The following is a 20397-nucleotide window of genomic DNA, read 5'->3' as shown; positions in this document are numbered from 1 at the left end:
GGCTAACCAGTCCTTATGAGGAATGGTTGAGTGAGTTCGGTATGTTTAGTCTGGTAAAGAGGAGACTGAGAGGAGATATTATATCCATTTTCAAATATCTCAAGGCCTGTCCCGTGGAAGATGCAGCAAACTTGTTTTTTCCTGCTTCAGAGGGTAAGAGCCAAACCAATGCTTCCAAGTTTCCAAAAAGGAGATTCTGACAAAATATCAGGAAGAACTTTCTAACAGTAAGATCTGTTTGACAGTGGAATAGACTCTCTTGGGAGCCTGTATACTCTCCTTCAATGGAGATTTCTAAGCAGAGGTTCGATGGCCATTTGTCACAGACACTTTAGCTGAGATTTTTGCATTGCAGCGGGTTAGAATAGAGGAGCCTTGGTGTCCCTTCCAACCCTACAATTCTATGATTCATGAGGGTGATATGATGACACATATAGCAGATTAGACACAGACACAAACCACATGCCTGGGGTGGAGGTATTTGGAAGGAAAGATAGTGGATAAAAGTGGTTGAAACAGATTTTTTCCAGGGTCCTAGTGAAAAGTTTTAAGATATTCAGAAGCTTGGGGGCTTTCCAGTAAAAGTGAGGCAGCACTGCCTTTCTCCTTTCTTTTTTACAATAGTGCATTTCTTTTTACTGCAGCAATCAGGGACCAGACAGGATGGTTTCTTCTTCCCACAATGTGCTAGTTGAAATTTAAGTACAGTGGTGCCCCGCAAGACGAACGCCTCGCAAGACGGAAAACCCACTAGACGAAAGGGTTTTCCGTTTTGGAGGCGCTTCGCAAAATGAATTTCCCTATGGGCTTGCTTTGCAAGCCGAAAATGTCTTGCGAGTTCCTGCGGGTTTTTTCCCCCTTTCCCCCCCTTTTCCTAAGGCGCTAAGCCGCTTATCAGCTGATCTGCTGATAAGCCGCTTAACAGCTGATCGCTAAAAGCCGCTAAACCGCTAATAGCGCTAATCCGCTAAGCTCTCAATGGGCTTGCTTCGCAAGACGAAAAAACCGCTATACGAAGAGCCTCACAGAACGGATTAATTTCGTCTTGCGAAGCACCACTGTATGTTGTGATGCAGCATTGCTACAGAAGTGTTGAATGGGGATTGGGAATAGTAGCTCCTGCTGGTCACTGAAAGGAAGACCACCTACTTTTGTGTCCTGCAGGCATTCTTCACCCAGGACTAAAACCAGCCAAACAACATTCAACATTCAACATTCCATGCTTCCTTGATGCCCCCCCCTCTCTTTCTATCTATATGACACTATATATATTTCCTCAGAAATAGCGATGGGCACACTCCCACTGGCTGGCCTTAGAAACTGTTCATTGTGTGTGTTAATGTTTCTCTCAGCTTTCTTAGAGAATGCCCACAAGACACCTTTGTAGCTCTTAGGCTTTTCCAAGAAAGCACACAAGGACAAATTGGGTGAAATGTGCTCTTCTATGTCAGTCCCTCCCCCTTCTGTTTTTAAGCAAAGGAACATCAAGGAAGCATAACTGGTGGTGCAGAAGTGTCTCTTAACTGGAAATTATGTTTCTAAGCATGCTTAAGGTTATCATTTTAGGATAATAATGAAGCACTTGGGATTAAAAAGCCCTCTGCTGTCTCTAGCCAGTCCTCTACACCACCAGCTTCCTCTCCCTTTTCATGAAGACAAGGTGTTTTGTTTTATTTGAATCTAACTTGAAAGGATGTGGACAAGCAGGGAAAACAGGCTAGGGATGGGACAATCCCAGCATGAACTGGACCTGAATTCTGAGGGCCTCAGTGCTGCTTCATAATGAGGTGAGACCTTCCAAACTTCTCAATTCTGTATTCAGCCCCATCACTGCTATGAGTGCAGAATGGGCAGCCTAAGTCCAACAGAGTCAAAACTCTCTGTCTTTCCCTCATTTGTACAGTGAAGGATATCATTTTGCAAGCTAATGGGCTTTTTAGTTAATGGACAATTGACCTGTTTCTCCACAACTGTCTTTACGTACAGGATTTTCATTTTTTAAGGACTTAGCTAAAATAGGGAGGCACACATTACACACATAGATATGAAACATGTCATCCCTGCTTCAGCAATTGGTGCTCATAAAGAATGAAGGGAAGAAGTGCTGTCCTCATTCTGGTGTAGTTTTGTAACATTTTCACACAGCTAAATTTGATTTGCAGATAGTGTATGGTGTCGATATATAGGCTGTGTGGCCCCTGATTGCCTGGATTACCTAGCTGAGAAGAAGCAGCTATCAAGAGGTGCAGAGCAGAAGAGTGAACTGTAACCAAACCAAACAGGTTAGGGGGCATTGGGAGAGTGCTTAAAGTTAATCCCCAAGTCCCTTTTCACACCACCACCAACATTTCCCATGGAGCCCTAAGTTTAATCACACTAACTTGGTTAAAGATTGTATAGCAACTGGTGTTATGACTAAGGGCAATAAAGAAAGTTGCAGTGTTATTAACACTTCCTAGGGCAAATAAAGATCAAATAGCGGTAGAGATAGAAAAACACAATTTATTAAGAAATTTGGCAGAAGAGTGTTGATGAGCCACGTCCTCCCACTGTTTCAAAAACCACAGGGAGAAAGAAAGCAAATATCTTTGTCCCTTAAGGGATGAATACTATTTTCATAAATTAAACAAGATGGGGCAAACTCTGCTCCAGAGAATTAAATTCCATGTTTGATAGATAAGACCCAGACCTGAAGCAGGTCCAATGATTTATTAACAGCCCTCCCATTAAGTGTATGCATTAGCAACACTCGTCTGGATGAAAAGAAGAGATACAGGAATGTTATGTTGTTCTTACTGGCCGGTCCTATGAATCTGCCCTAGCTAACCTGGCAAAACAAATGCTAGGTTGATCCATTCTGTCTGCATTTTTAGTTTTCACTCTGAAAGGCTGTAGAATAATAGCACTTTTTTGCACCAATTCTAATTACTGGGGTGTTGGGGGCTTTACATGGGGTAGCAGAGAGTTTTGTCAAGTTCTCTGCCCCACATTCTTTGCACAACAACAGAAGCTTTGCTACTGCTTCAGCAGCTGTTCAGTGATGCTTGCTAGTCATGGCAGACCTGGTTGTATTCTGGGATAGGCTGCAATGAAACAAAAATAAATAAAATAAACATCTATAAATGACAACAGCATCCTAAGTATGTTTATTTAGAAGTAAGTAACTGTGTTCAGTGGGGCTTGCTCACAGGACATGATAATAATTGCTCAGCAGTTATATGATTTTATTATATGTATAAAGAAGTATACAGTACTTGGGGTGAACTTTGTCAAGACCTCATTATAGGGAGAGGAGTCCTTCATTCACACTATGGTCCAATCTGGGTTTCCCTCTAGATACACAATACTTCTGCTCTTTGCACTGGAAGGAAAGCTCTCAATGGCACCAACAGGACTACTACAGATTGCTCCCCCATTTTCCCCACCCCAAGATAACATAGAACCCTTCAGTTGTAATGGCAACCCACCTGTCATTATTATGGGCATTTTGCTAGCAAATACTTATTCTTTCATTGTGACCATTCTAAATTGATCCCAGATTGGTCCCCCCCCCAAAAAATGTAGAGTTATTAAATGATACAGCAAAATTTAATGCAAAACAATGTGGTCTCACTCCATCTCCTTGCTCAGAGAGGTCTTGGAGTGGCATATCCATTGGCTGCTGCTTCTCCGCAGCCCTGGAGAACAGAATTAATGCAACATCAAAGGCTAATGCCCCAGACAAACCCAACCAAATGCATAAAGCTAATAAATTAGCAAGATGATCTCATAATTTGCCATTAGCCAGTGGCTCAGGCTTTGTCCTGCTTTATAAAGTCAATGTAGTACCCAATTAAAAATTAGTAAGCAGGATCTGATGCTCTTTAATCAGATTTTCAGAAAATGATCATAGATTGTTATTAAGTTATTACAAACTGATGTACACTAGAATATCAAAATTGCATGAAGTCCAATTATCCAAGCAGAGGAAACCTCAAAATCAGTTTAATATACAGGACAGCACAGCCTATGCAGAAGTATTCAACATAGCCTAATGGATTTAGGATTGTAGCTTAGAAGGTTGATTGACTATATATGCAGCTCGCAAATCACTTAAATTGTTTTTTTAAAAAGATAAATAAATAAATCAGTTTCATGATTTTGAATGTAATACTAACTGTCTCTCCTGTCATGTCATTTATAGGACAAACCATAAACCTGAAGGAACCACAAAGAATACCCAATACGTATATAGGTCCAAATGTCTGTTTCTAAACTGCCTTAGAGAGAGACATATTCAGCTGGTTATTAAGGAACTCCAAAACAATCCCTGCTAACCCTGTTCAATAGCTGAAATGACTACTGAGTTAAAGATTTTGAAAGGACATGTAATGCAGTAGCTAATGATCCATTCAGCTCACAGACCTTAATGATCAACCATGTTCCAAGGAGCTTTAACAGAACAAAAGATTAACATGTATCCCATGTAATCCATTGTGTTGTGTGATTTTAAGTAGAAACATCCCCCCTCCAAGTTCAATGAGACTTCCCCCCCCCCGAGTCAAGTGTACATAGGTTTGCAGCACTACAACCTCTCAAAATGTTAAACCAAACCAATTTTAGTTCAGGGTAGTGAGGCAGCAGCAAGACCAGGGAAGGAGTGAAGCAGCCATGATCTTTGCTCTGGGTACCTGCACACTGCCTCGTGTGCACCCTTGCTCATGCTCTAGAATAACACAACAGGGTCCCATCACTGCACACAGAATATAGGATATTGTAGGATTCCCTTTTCCAGAGTCAGAGTCAAAAAAACACCCTGGATCCTGCATCGGTCTCTACAGCCAAAGTAGGCACTGCAACCTTCCAACAAAAAAAAAAAAAATTCCTTCCAGTAGCACCTTAAAGACCAACTAAGTTAGTTCTTGGTATGAGCTTTCGTGTGCATGCACACTTCTGAAGAAGTGTGCATGCACACGAAAGCTCATACCAAGAACTAACTTAGTTGGTCTTTAAGGTGCTACTGGAAGGAATTTTTTTCTTTTGTTTTGACTATGGCAGACCAACACGGCTACCTATCTGTAACTGGAACCTTCCAACAGGTTGACTTCACCCCCAAAAGCGCACTGTCTTCCGAGACAGATGAATGCCAACAACCCCCTCTGGTTCTTTCCCACCAGACCATAGTCTACAAGTAGTAGAATGTGTGCCTCAGCCAGGGCTTTTCAGGTTGAAGAAAATTACAGATTTACACAATGCAGCACATAGTCAAATTTATAGAGAAATACAAATGCTCCCTTTGTATCCTTATTGTTCAAGCAGCTCCATTTGTCATGGAGATTATTTATATACTATGTAGAAACAGAAACAAAATAGCAACCAAGTTTGGAAATAATACATTATGAAAAAGAGACTATTAGGGAGGAAGAATTCCTTGTGAAATGGTATCATCAGTTTCTAATGAATATTCCAGTACTTGTCAGGAAACCCATTTAGAGGGAGGCCAAAATCACTTTCTAATTTTCTCTACAGCTTTATCATATTTTCTCCCATCCCTAAGGCCAACAGTATTGCAGACTGATTGGCCCATAATATTACATCTCCTCAGGGATGATTTATCTTTGCATAGAATACCCTCATATTTTAACACTGGTAAAAAAAAAAAATATTTACATTTGTATGGAAATAAGGTTCAGATCTAACCAAGCCTGCTTCCTGTGTCAAAGCACCTATCTTTGGAATAGATCCTGTGGTGCTTAATGCAGCCATTTGAAATTAGGAGTAAATTGAATCCATCCAAAATTGCAGAAAGGTGTTCAGATAAGATGCACTTCTAATAAAGCAGAGATAAATAAACTCTGGGTTTAACATTGTATGTGAAATTCACAGGACTTTTTTGACTCCTCCACAAGCATCACAAATAAAGCCCCAGGATGTGTTCTGTGTGTCACAAAGTCTAATGGAAGTGCACAAAAGCTTGGATGCAGACACGTTAGTGTTAATTGGAAGCAATCAGCATTATTATTATTATAATCAGTGTCACATAGGTTTTTGTACTCTTAAACTTGGGGTACGGTAGATTAAACTTCATTTGAAGCAAGCAGGGATGCATTCACACTAATCCTGCAAACCACCACTATCTCTCTGTACCCTTCTTACTTCCAACTCCTACAGTATGTGGAGCCAACATACCAGGATGCAGAACTCCTCAGACCCAAGTGAATGTGGCTGAGATCCAACCCATGGGCAGAATGAATAGCCATGGGCAAGTCATTAGATCACAGCTTCACTTTCTCATATATAAAACTGGGTTAATGCAGATTGTAAGGTAGTAGTGAGGAAGAAGAAGAAAACTGAAACACCAGAATGGTGTACTGGTGTACTAGGACTTCAGAGGACCGGGTTCAAATCCCCATTCAGCCACTAAGCTCAGTGGGCGATCTTGCGCGAGTCACTCTCTTTCACCTTAAACAACCTCAAAAGGTTGGGTAAAATAAGAGGGTAAAATGAGGGGGTATGAAGAAAGAAGGGTGGGATAAAAAGGAAGTCGTAAATTATTTATTTGTTCTAAAGTGAAAAAGTAATACAGTGAGCAATTTCCAAACAGAATCTAATAATAGGGTTTGAACTATCAGGAAATTAAGAGAGACATGTCATGCCTCTCCACCCCATTCATCTGCACGCAGCTCGCTTACCATTTCCTCAGTGTGACAGAAAGATGAAGGCACTTTCAAAGTAAAGCCAGGTCATATTTATCTAAATCTGCAAGGAGACCTGTCAGTAAAATCGTGCATATCTCCTGAAGCTAGCCGTCTACCGGTGACACCTTAACATAAGACAAGCATATGTGGTGCATTATTATTAAAGGGGTTTTAAGTCACATTGTAAGATCTCTAGATGGAGACACTTAAGGGCAGAGTTTTATTGCCGACACATTCAACTCCTGCCATATTATTCCCATGCAAATCATGTCTGAGGGAATCAGCATCAGACCAGAAACCTCTTCCTGCTGCGATGCCACAACAATCATTTATCTGCATCCGGCACCGAGTGGTGCAAAATGACGCCACTTTGTGATAGAGACTTAAACTAATATGCAGAATCACCTCCACAAGTGCAAGGGAATATTAAAGATTCTATCTTGCTGACAGCTTTTCATCAAGGCTTCAGAGAGTGCGAGATATTGGGAGGCTAATCCACATTGTGTATCATTGGATACTGTCATTTTCACACTCTACAGCTGCCTTGCTGAGTTGACTTGAAGAGTAATTACTGCTGAGATAAGCCTTTTTCTGGAATACGTGCAATTAATTCTCCCTGTAAAAAGAAGGAAAGGAATCTGACACTTTAATAATGTTTAAGTACACCTAATCTATTTCTTTTCTGCTCAGATGTTTCCTAAATATGAGGAAGAAAGAAGATTTGAAAGTACTTACAGCTGTCTCTTCTTATGTAAATCATCCATGGACCTCTAATATCCGATCATAAAATAGCCAACGTGAAATAAGATCAAAAATTATAATAGAATGCAGAACAAGTAAGGAATTATCAAAAAGATGAATGCACAATATGATTTTCTTGCGTACAACAGTTACTCTTATCAAACAGAGATTATCATGCCATTAAAGTTTCAAGGGCGTGAAATTTAATTCAGTTGTAAGATGTATTTGGAGGTGAATTAAAACTACTTTTCTGTTTCTATCTACCTTGCTTCAAAGTGCATGTACCTACATATTTTCCATGTTTTTACAAACTTCAGTTCTAACAAATATTAAAACTAATAAAGCTACAGAGAAGTGGAGGTACAGTTAGTGTAAACTAGATTTGCTAGCACCAGTGAGAATTTGGTCCCAAATATCACACACAAAGACCTGATTAGTTTGGAAAAGTCCATGTTAATCGTCCACCATAGTATACGTTGAATTTTATGACACTCAGCCATGTGCAACTCCGATACTAAATAGCTCAAAATGCCAGTAGTACAAAGGCCAATTGACCAACTGTTTTAAACTAAAATTTTACCCTCAGCATACTGTAAGGTTGGGGGGAACGGTAAGCCTGAGATTATCGTATATACTCTCAAGAGAAACTTATCCAATATTTTTAATACCCATGATCTCTGATAAATTGCTAAGTTAAAAGATGTTAATGCCTGCCATCTTTTTAATCACCTAAGATTAATCCTAGGACCTCCCAGCCTACTGCATATGTTCCAACAGCTTGTCTTGACTTATTAAGCTTCTCATAAGAAGCAGCTGCAGTGGATGCATATTCTCTATAGACCAGGCTTCAGACAGAAAGATCTCATTTACCTCCTCCTGTCAGTGTGAGGGACCTGGTTTTCATGTTCTGCAAAAGGAGATGGAGTGTATCCAGCTTGATTCCAGCAACACCTGGTGGCTTTTTACTTCTCAGCCAATATACTGCCGTAGCAATCAGGGCTGGCTCCATGTTCTGGAGGTTCCTCCAGTTGCGTCCTCCCTCTTCCTCTCCAAGTTACCCCTGCCTACTTGTTTCTCCTCCCTCCCTGGGCCCAAACCACACGGAGGGACTGTAGACAGTGCTGCAGGTAGACAGCGATGCAGTATCTCACTCTAGTTATTGACTGTATGCCCAGAGACTGCAGGCGAGCAGAGGCAGCTACAGCAAAGAGGATGAAGGGCAGGATCAAATGTCTCTGGAGAATGAGCGTAGGTCCCCTACAGGGGTGTAGGTCTAGGCAGGTACCCAGTGATGCCTATTCCCTAATAGCCCTTGCAATGTGCAACTTCTCAACATTATTTTTGAAGACAGTGACACCTACAGTATATGCCCAGCTGCTATGGTGGTTCCTGTAGAATCTATTAAATGTTCAGAATCTAATTGGCTGCAGCATACATTTCCTCCCATAATTTTATTTTGTGATGCAAAGCCAGCTCCTTTTTCAAGGAATCTAGGGGGTTATTTAGGAGTGGAATCTGTTTTAGAAGCGCAGCTGGAGCAGCATGTAGTCTAATGGGTCACTTGTCATTGCCTGTGGCACCTCTATTGCTCCAAAGGATCCTGGGGGGGGGGGGGTAATTCAACCACATTGAGGGGCACCCTTAAGTTCCAGTTTCAATCTCTGGTATCTTTGGTTTGAAGGATCTGGTAATAGGTTGATGGGAAAGCCTTTTCTGTGCCTGAGATACTGGAGTGTCACTGGCAGGCAAAACTGACAATACTGAACTTGCTGGACAAACAAAGAATCTGATGTGGAATAAAGGAAACCACAAATGCCACAATGTTTGTGACTACGATGAAAAATCAGTACAGGAATCACAGCATTAAGGAATAGTCCAAATGAAACACTTTTCTGCATGGAATCCATATTTGTTTCGGTACTTCAGTAAGGTGTGTTGATTCTATGAGCCATAGAGTTCAACAGTCCCCATCAGCCTCCCTCTATCACACTAACAAGTATCAACACATGAAATGTTGAATTTTATTGCAAGGCCACTGAGTAGCATTAAGTTTTCTTTTGCCACTCATATAGAAGAATCTTTTATTGAGCTTTATCTGGTCCAGAAAACATAGGTCTGTTTGTTTACTGGCATTGCTTAGAAGAAATACATTGCAACTACCTCTTGACTTTCAGGTCAATACACCAATGACTTTCAGCATTTTTTCAGGTTCAGGGTGCCCATTCTGACCTTAAAGCCATAAGTGCTCTGCACTTGACATCTTCCTCTTTCCCCTGATTGAACACATACTGTCAGGTTCTACCAAGTTAGGAGGCTAAACTGACATCAGATAATAAGAATGTCTTCTTAGTGATGGCTTCTATTTTTTTAAAACTCGTTTTCTCTATGCCAACTGGTTAATGCGCGCGCGCACACACACACAGTGTGTGAGAGTGTTTATTCCTTTATACATTTAAATCTGACTTTTCTTTATTTACACACCTCTCAAAGCTTCTTATATAAAAACAGAAAAATAATAATAAATACAGCAATTAAACAAACAAATGCTTTGTAGCATCTGATATGTTCTGCATCATTTCCCCTTTACTTTAACATGATATTCGTTAAATACATTGTCATCCTCTCTTGTTTTGCTATATCCCGCTTAGGGGGGCTTATGGATGAAAAGCAACCTTTCAATAACAAGCAATGATTTCCCCCCCTATATTTTATAAACAAATTCTTACATTTCTATCCCACCTTTCATCCTTCATAGATCCTAAGGCTGCCTTTCTCAACCTTGGGTCCCTAGATGTTGCAGGGCTACAACTCCCATCATCCCTAGCTAGCAGGGCCAGTGGTCAGGGATGATGGGAGTTGCAGTCCAAGAACATCTGGGGACCCATAGTTGAAAAAAGCTTTCCCAAGGTATCAAAACCTACTTAGTTCTAATTTTTGTTTCACTTTATAAGTCACTCTGGGTCACATTATTTTCGGGGGGGGGGGGGCACAATCATTCAGTCCAGTGGCATACATGTGGCTATCAGGCAGTCAGCATCCAGGCACTGAACAGACTCAAACCTGCTTAGCATCAGCAAACAAGTGCGCTCATGCGCCTTCAGGCCTTAGCCATGTGGTTTTTGCCTAATATGAAACTCTGGCACCGTGTTCTCATGTCTGTGACAAACAACAGATTCCCTACCCAATGAACAGATACCAATGCCAAGGAAGCCGAAGCTCACTGTAACAACAGAGTATAATTCTGCAGTGACAAACATTGCCAGCCACTTTGTAATATATGCCTCAGACAAGACTGATGTTGTACCGCTGCTCCACCAATGCACAGAAGCTGGATGCTCTCCGTATTCCATTTTGTCATTTAATTTTATATACTAATTACACCATATATCATTCCTTAATGTATCCACATTTGAAAACAGAACACAGATAACCAGTATTTATTGTAGAGGGAAGTCTCTTTTCATCCTTGCAAATAACTTTTTCTGTGTGTGCGCATAATATGAATGAAGTCCGAATTAATTTGCATAGAAAATTGTTTACACACGTGCACACCCCCCCCCCCCCGTATTAAAACAATATATAGAAAGATCCTGTATATGCATATTTTGTAGACAGAGGATGAAACCAAATAGCCAGTTAAGTTTATGTATGGTCACAAATTAGAGGTAACACTCAAATACTGTATCCTCTGTGAAAGCCACACACGTCTGCTGGTAATATATTTTGCTGTTTACTCCCCCTGGAGCTGCAGACGCTCACACCACATCACACACTAGCCTAAGGAGTCCTCCAACATCCCACACCAGCTACTCAGAGAGCACAAATGGGAATAAATTAATTGGTCCATGCCTGATGAGCTTGCCTGTTAAGAGAAACTCGCTGATCTCCAAAATGTGGTAACCAACCATGGTGGTAGGTGTTGGTGTATTGCCAAAAGAAACTTGTAACGAGCCTTGAAGCATGACCTTGAATAGTTGGGGCATGTGGCAGGGTGAGACCATCTGTGTGTGTGTGTGCATGCACGTGCGAATGATGGTCAGAGTGGCTGAAATAATATGTGAAAGTTTGAAAGCCTGTCTCTCTGGCTGGATGGCTGAAGAGAGCAGAAATCTGTATATAGTTCTGTTTCTTATTCTATATGTAGACCAGCAGTGTAATGCAGCTTGTAAATAATGAAGACTTTAAGAGTGAATGGGTGAGGTGTTTATTCCTGTCAAGGGAATTCACCAAGAGAGGGCTGGACTGCTGCTGCTGCTGCAAAGATGAAGGAAGACTTTCTGAGGAACTCTGCTGAGACAAAAAGAAAAGGAACCCCAAAAGTTGGCACAGTAGGAGCCTGCCTACCATTGCCCTTAGGCACTGAGAGTTGGCCATGAGCCCTGGAAGCTCATGCAACACCATGCAAGCTCATGGCTGCTTAGTGGGGAATTGCCCTGATGTGAAAAGCAGCCAATGCCCAGGACCCTCCACATTTGTCCAGTGTGGTAACCCTAACTGAAGTCAATTTATATTCATTTTAAAATGTACTGCTTATGATACAACAGATCCAGATTTAGCGCTGACCTATTGAAATCAATGGAATCATGACTAATTCCAGTGCCGTTGATATCACTGAGTATGCTCTAAGCACGACAAAGTCTGAATCCAAGCCCAAAGAAAGATAATAATGTGTGGAAACAGGGAAAATAAAAGCATGCTTATACGTTTTGCTGGACAACTTTGTCACCAGGAAGCACCACTGATATTTCACCACTAGATGCGCATGCACAGCCGCATCAGAACTGTTGCCGTACAGGAGCCGCAGAGAGTTGCAGCTTTCTTCTCACCACTGATTAATGCATCTTGATGCTGCAAGACAACTGTCAACACAATCTTCTAAAACAGAACTACTATTTATGTGTCCAGGTAGTAAGTAGCCCTTTCAAAGGCTGGCAAGTCCCCAGATATTTAGGGTCATAAAACCTGCATGAATCAGGAGTGAATGATTTAAGAGGGCTCCAAGCTATCCGCTTTGTAACAGGCACCACCAACTTTATTTATTTATTTACTTGGTCCCCGCGAGTGACCTTGTCAGTTACGAGCGAGTTCCAAAAGAAAAGACGCCTTGCCTCTCGCTTACCAGCTCTTCGCGCAGTTGGGAAATGAGTTCATCTCTCTCCTTCAGTTGAAGCTTCAGCGCTGAACATTCATCTTTCATTATATCCTATAAAAACATCAAAAGAGATGTTATAATAGACTTTGTGCTTTTCCTTTGCTTCTGACAAGAAAAGGCAGCTTCACACAGTGCAAGATAATTACATCCAAGTAATGAAAGTCAATGCCCCTCTATCATGTGCAATATTTTTAATAACATATTCTAAGTTTGCAGGGTAAACAACCTAATGCATCCAAAGATATTATATGCACAGAAATGTGAACAGCTCCCTGTGTGTTAAGCCTGTTTTGTTAGTGTCTGATTCTTTTAAGCCCTTTATTGAAGCTCCTGTCAGGCGTCTCTTTATTTTAGTGAAGGAACAGATGGCCATAAAATTTCATAGTTCTGTTCACACAAAACAACACTACAGAAGTTTCACTTCGGATGCATTATTGGAATTCCTTTATTAAAAAAAAAAAAAAATCAGACTGCAGATGGAAAAAGCAGGAAGATGCACATGCAGGCATTCGACAAACAGGAAGGAAGCAACCCTTCCATGAAAGGAAATAAACCAGCATGACAGGCAACAATATTGCTAGCAAGTCAAATGTTGTGGCCAGTGGCTGATTTAGTTTTCTTCTAAATGAGATTCAAACAACACAGGTCATGGGCCAGGTTGAGCAAAAGGCATGAAATTAAACTGAAAGAAGGTCTCCATGAAAGTGCAAAGGCTAGAAATGAAAGCAAGGTTCTCAACTATCGGGGCATATCTGCACTACAGACCTAAGCTGGCCCGACAATCATTTCCCCTTCCTAGGAAGATCAGGAAACTGCTGTTCTATTGATTTATTTCATTGGACATATAGCCGCAACATTATCCCATCTCAAAACCAGTATGCTATATATTCTGTTGTCTCCCTCTCTTCTATAGGGGTATGGGATGGGACTGGATATTGCTAAGAATACACCACACCACCAACAAATTGCACTTGTTTTATATTTTGATACATGCCCTATTTTGTGTTAATTTTGTTGTTTTCTGGTGGTTAGCGGCTTTGGCCTTCCCTTGGAAATGAAAAGTGAGTTATAAATCATAGCTGCTTTAAATGAGTCAGGCCACTGACCAATTAGATCAGTGTTTCACAAACTTGGGTATCCAGCTGTTTTTTGGACTACAATTCCCATAATCCCTGACCACTGAGCCTGCTAGCTAGGGATGATGGGAGCTGTAGTCCAAAAACGGCTGGATAAGTTTGGGAAACACTGATCTAGATCAATATTGTCTACTCTGACAGCAGATCTCCATAATTTCTGGGAAGGGATCCTTCCCAGCTCTACCTGGAGATACTGATGGGTCCTTCTGCATATAAAACAAATGTTCTGCTGAGCGATGTCCCTTCCTCAATAAATGTAATGAAATGAAATACATTTTCCATAATTATTAGGGGGTGGGAAAGGTCATCACAGTTAAACTGGTATCAAAGCTATATAAGTCTGTAGTGAAGCTATGCTATCAGAATACTACAATGGTTTACTACTAACAAGTGCATTGTTTTATTTATTTCCGTATATCTATATTCCACCTTTCTATCATAATGTAACCAAAGGTGACATGCTCGTGGCTCCCAACTGACCAGACCAAGGCAAGTTTAGCTTCAGCAAAGTGAGGTCTTGTGTGCCTTCAGATTGCATCATGGACTGTGTACTGATATCAGCTATTCAACCTAGAAAATCAGAGGAATAATGTTTTTCCAAGAGAGATCTATTAAGAGCAGCAAAAGTATGTGGTACGGTGAACCTAATGCAAGTGACATCACATGTTTAAGTGACCTTTCTCATAAAAAAACATCCTTCTGATGGAAACCTTTGAAATTCAGATTGCATTCTCTCTCTCTCTCTCTCTCTCTCTCCTTCCATGGGTCTACTCTATGACAGCTGGATATCAGCCAAGAAAAACATTGTCAAGGAATGCAATTACTTTAAGAAGCACTTATTTCACCAATGAAATGCCATCAACAGGAAAGCAATAGAGCAAGGGCATAATGAGATGAGCGTCGACAGTGAGCAAAATGATACTACGCACAGTCCACAAAGCAGCAACATCAGTGTTAAAAGGCAACAGTGACGCATGAGAGCTAGTCGTGTACTTTGAATGGCCTAAAAGTAGCAAATGCCAGGAAACCTGAGGTGAAGAACAGGTCATCATTTCAAGGCTTGCTGGTTCTGGACCATTACTGTCAAATACATCACAATATGTTACAGAAGCTTTTAAGGTGAAGGGGAAAAGAAAGACACAAGCAAATAGATTCATATTAAGGGCAGGGGGTGGGGGAGAGACTTGCTGGCCACCAGCAATTCTACTCAGTGCCGGATTAACGTATAAGCTAAACAAGCTATAGCTTAGGGCCCCACTCTCTTGGGGGCCCCAAGAAAATTTAAAGGGGGGAAAAAACCTTGATGTGTATTTCCAAAATATAAGATACAAAACAAATAAAATAAAACCTACATACAGCAACAGTGTTTTGTGTTGTGTAGGCTCCTATTTGTTATGTGCAAATGGCTTTACATACCTATTAGGTCCATAAATTACCATATAGCATATATTCAACACAAAAAACAGCGACAATTTGTTGCTGACAAAGGACAGCTGGACATATAAAGGGCCCCATTACCTTCAGGAGCTTAGGGCCTCATCAAATCTAAATCTGGCCCTGATTCTACTACAGAGACTAGTGAGAACAACAAGCTCAAATACATTTCCTGCAATGAACCAACTGGAAGGGACTGGCAGGGCTCTAAGGAGTGGGTGAAAGAGATAGGTGGGCCCGAGGCTGATCCAGAGGAAGGGGGCAGCGATTTATGGGGTTTTGTGCCTGCCACAAGGCAGGAGCCAGAGCTGGAGGATGGGGAGGGATCTGAGCAGTTGGAGATGGGGGAGAAGGTGTACGGTGCAAGGCAGGAGGTGGAGATGGAAGAAGGACAGGATGCACCAGGAACTGAGGGAGAGATGATGCCTGAAGGGAGGGGGCTGGCTGAATCCCTTCCATCTGCACCCCTTAAGGACCAGGAGGGAGGGGCTTGAATAGGCAGGCACAGTGATAATTTCTGTGTGCCTTTTAAAAATTCACACATTTATTATAGCACCTAGCTTTCTAGTAGTGCCCTATTGCATCAGTCTAATTCTGCCGAGGTAGAAGTGTGCTGGAATGTTTCACATCTAATTGTGAGTGGTGATGGTTGTTTCACATCAAATTGAAATGGGGTTGGTGATGGCACACTCTATATATGCATCACCAAGAGGTATCATTTTAATTTCCTAAGCTCTTTTTTTTAAAAAAAAATCTGTATACTTGGGGACAAGCAAACATATTGTGCTTACACCATAATCAACAAAGTAGCATAAGCAGACTTAACCTGGTGCTACAGGAAACAAATTTACTACAATTCTGTTGCCAAAGTAGAACAGTAAATTTAGAACAATATTCCTTAAAATATAGAATGTAAAGCAGACTGTTTACTGGCTTAGTGCAATCCCTGCTGTTGAGAACAGATTTTACTAAACAAGTGTTATTAGAAAAAGAAAAAAGAAATAGCTCAGATTCACTGGATGGAAAAGAATCCCCACTGAAAACTAGAAGCCCAGAATGCCAAATGTAACCTTTTTATTTTTCATTTTTGCACTGAATTCACACCGCTGCTACCTCTTACTGTGCATTATGAAAACTTGGCACTGCGAAAGAAATGCATGCTTCAACACATATGTTAATACCCAGCTACCAAGAAAATTACAATATTTAGCCAATTCCATTAAAAAAAATATATGCTAGGCTTCTAATTCGTTTGATGGCAGGCTGAGGAAAGGAAAGATGCTCTTCTTTTCATGAGTTCAAGATTCACCTGCATCTCCCTGAAATGTAGAGCCGGGAATTCTGTGTATCTTCAACAAGTATTTCAATGTGGATTTTCCCTCAAAATACATTCTTATGTGCCTTCTTCCAAAAAGAAAACTGAGAAGAACTGCATCACAACATTCAGAGAAGAATGAAATCTGGTGGATAACTATGTTCCAATCATTACGTTACTGATCAGGTCACTTTGTATGAGAATTTGAAAATAATCAAATTCTGAAAGTGTGATTGCTGCAAGATGCTCACCAACTTCAATAACTGAGGAAGAAAGCTGTTATTTAAATCTATCCCCAAATCTATCATTGATAGAAAGTAACAGGCTTCATGAATCTCATTAGACCAGGATGCTCCTTTTAGATGCTAGAAGAAATGCCCATCTTACACCCTGTTTAATATCATTCTATTTATTTATTTATTTATTTATTTATTTAACAGCAAACCCAGTTGCTCAGTTACAACAGTGATGTAGCTAAAACAGGACTACTGAGAAGCTAGAGAGAAGGCTCAGTAAGCTCAGGGGTGCTGCAAAGTTTGCAAAGTACAAAAAACCCAACTCCAATGGGGCAAATATGTGTGTATATACAGATAACACTCCCTGGAAAAGACCCTGATGTTGGGAAAGATTGAGGGCACAAGGAAAAGGGGACAACAGAGGACGAGATGGTTGGACAGTGTTCTCGAAGCTACCAACATGAGTTTGACCAAACTGTGGGAGGCAGTGGAAGACAGGAGTGCCTGGCGTGCTCTGGTCCATGGGGTCACGAAGAGTCAGACACGACTAAATGACTAAACAACAAAAATATATTGTGTAAAGTGGTTTCTTCACCTCAGGTGCCTCTTGATAGGTGCCAAATTTGGCATGAACGTTCCCGAGTTCATGCTTATGCCTTTATCAATGTGTTAGCCTTTAAGGTGCCACAAGACTCTTTGTCGTTTATAGTACATTCAGCTGGATACAGTGCTAAAACCTTTCTGGACTGTACCACTCTAGGTGTTAGGAAACATCAGGTTTGAATGCTCCCTAATCTTGTTAGCATGCTGTTTTTCTGTGTCAGAGTGTTCTGTTCCCATCATAAGGATTCAAACATGTAACATGGGGGAGAAAGAGGGGACAGCAACATATCCAGGAGGTAGAACCTCAATGAACTTCTTGATGAACTGTATCACAGCTGTTTCATGCTGTATTCTTCGTTTGAAGTTCCTCTGTTCCACAACGGCCACTTTAATGTCAGTTGCAGAGTGTGTCCCAGGAGATTGAAATGCTCTCGCTGGTTATGGATACTGTCATTTCCAATGTCAGATCTATGTCCATTCATCCTTTTTTGTGAAGACTGGCTGGTCTAACATGTAACATGAAGATGGGCACTGATGGGCTGAGGATGACATAAATCACACTGGAAGATGAGAAGATGAATGAAGCCCTGATACTATTACGGATGGCATTATTAGGCCCTATAATAGTATTGCAAGAGTACGCATGGGGACAGAGTTAGTACCTAGGTGCTTCGCATGGGTGGGCAGCCACATGCAGAGCTTGTATGAGGCCCAGGGCAGAGTCTTGTTAGAATAAAGTTATAAACTCAAACGAAACAAAAAATACTCGATCCCTGGTGGGGCCCCTTATCTAGCCTAGCCCTCTAACCCAGCACATAAGTAGTTTAGTCCTCTGCTCAGAAGTCCAATGCTAACAGTACCACCGCCTGAAATGAGATATAATTTGCCCGGCACAAAGGAAACTTCAAAAACAACAGCACTTTTTTGCCATCAAACATCAATCTTATACTTAATCTAATTACTGTGTTCTTAGCTCAGATGGGATAGTCAGTGGTTATATGGCACAAATGGCTGTGCAATTTCTACACGCTCTATGCATTGTCATGAAATAATAAAACCTGCCTTCATATTATAGGAACCGGAAGACTGGGAACATTGCACATCTATGTTTTAAAATTCAAAAATGCCGACACAAATATTGTTTGGAAACGTTCCCAGGGTCCTTCATATGTATGGTAATGCAAAGAGGTAAAACTATTCTATCAAACACACTAAAAAGAATAAGCTTCCACTTAAATTGCTATAAAACCAACACATCTCTATACACAGGGGCAATGCATTATGACTGTAGCAGCTTCTGAAATCTAAACATATGTCGGATTCTGAAGCTATTGCTCAAATGAAGACTTGCATCATGTTAGAATGACAAAAATCAAAGCAAAAAGACAATACTATTTAGAAAAATCCCCAGAAATGTTGGCTTTAATGTTGTGCATAAAAATCTCTACATATTGCTATGCTGTTGCTTTATACTCATTATATTTTTGCCAAGAAACACACATGAAGGTGCTGAGTTAGCTGTTCCCATATCTGTTACATTCCCTTCCCTTCATCCCTTCCCATCCTTCTCCTGAGAACCTATGTCCTAGATTGGGTTATCTTTTTCTTTTTTTTATCTAATCAACAACTTTGAAGGAAGTTAGCATGAGTGATCATGACTGATGTTAGTACGAGTGATCAGGGTCTCAGTCCAAATTTCTATTTAGGACACTAAACTAATTCTCATTGGTTTCACCAGTGGGACAGCCCAATGACAGCCCAATAAACTAAAGAGCTTAAAGGTAAAGGTAAAGGGACCCCTGACCATTAGGTCCAATCGTGGCCGACGCTGGGGTTGTGGCGCTTATCTCACTTTATTGGCCAGGAGAGCCGGCGTACAGCTTCCGGTTCATGTGGCCAGCATGACTAAGCCGTTTCTGGCAAACCAGAGCAGCACATGGAAATGCCGTTTACCTTCCCGCCGGAGCGGTACCTATTTATCTACTTACACTTTGACGTGCTTTCGAACTGCTAGGTTGGCAGGAGCAGGGACTGAGCAACGGGAGCTCACCCCGTCGTAGGGATTCAAACCACCAACCTTCTGATCAGCAATAATAATAATAATAATAATAATAATAATAATAATAATAATTTATTATTTATACCCCGCCCATCTGGCTGGGCCTCCCCAGCCACTCTGGGCGGCTTCCATAAAAACCAAAAATACAGTAAAATATCACACGTTAAAAACTTCCCTAAACAGGGCTGCCTAGGCTCTGTGGTTTAACCCACAGCCCCACCCGCATCCCACTAAAGAGTTTGGTACCTCACAATTTCCTGTGCAATGAGGCACTTCCACCGCCACCCTAGGTTCCTGACTGCAATTAGAACTGGGACTCATATAGATAAAGATGTGAACATATTATTATAGGTATGCAGAAGTGAATGGGCAATATTTGCAGCTTCGTTTTTGTTTGTTTTATGCAAATGACAGCAATAATAATATCTTTCCTTCTATTCCTTGCCCCCCCCCCCCAAAAAAAATAATAATCATGGAAAGTTAACAAAACCGAGTAATAAGCAATGTAACGTACTGGTTGGATTTTCTAAATAAAATGCAATTTATGAACTTTCCATGTAATTCCACTAGCTATTGGCTTAGAGAATAATAACAATACCTGGTGAGACTACATTTTCCAGTGCACAACACTTCACAAACTGCACTCCAATTACATCCTGACCTTACATTGAGATGTATTTTTCACTGGGAATTATACTTTTGTTAAGCTAAAGTAATACTTCACTGTTACGTTTTGTACAGCTCTATCAATCTTTAAATATCACTGATTTTGGATAAATGTAGACAATGTAATTCTTACACAGTCATTAAGAAGATGATTACATCATAAAATATGTGAATTTAAAAAGCTATATTTAAAAAGGAGAAGAGAAAATTAATATATTTGGATTTTAAAAGCTGCTATGCACAATCATTTTTGTGTGTGTGTATCTATCTGTCTATCTATATCTATCATCTCACTAGAATCTGAGTGAAGACTTTTACAATGATACAATATTTAAAAACCTTTCAGTTGGAAGGAGAGGTAATAATTTATTGAGACAG

The 20397-nt window shown here is 40.7% G+C and overlaps 1 protein-coding gene across 6 annotated transcripts in view; it reads right to left on the bottom strand.

Moving 5' to 3' along the window:
- Nucleotides 1-20397, bottom strand: part of CCSER1 (coiled-coil serine rich protein 1) — a 725174-nt gene that overhangs the window by 322149 nt on the left and 382628 nt on the right. For all 6 annotated transcript variants that reach the window (XM_079990786.1, XM_079990785.1, XM_079990787.1 and 3 more), the window contains exon 8: nt 12538-12621. In XM_079990786.1, coding sequence (XP_079846912.1) covers nt 12538-12621 — 84 coding nt within the window. The remainder of the gene's footprint in view (nt 1-12537; nt 12622-20397) is intronic.

The sequence above is a fragment of the Podarcis cretensis genome (genome assembly GCF_951804945.1).
Source record: "Podarcis cretensis genome assembly, chromosome: 9".
NCBI classification, from domain to species: Eukaryota; Metazoa; Chordata; class Lepidosauria; order Squamata; family Lacertidae; genus Podarcis; species Podarcis cretensis.
The sequence above is the reverse complement of the archived record's forward strand: the minus strand, read 5'-3'. Positions and strand labels throughout refer to the sequence as shown.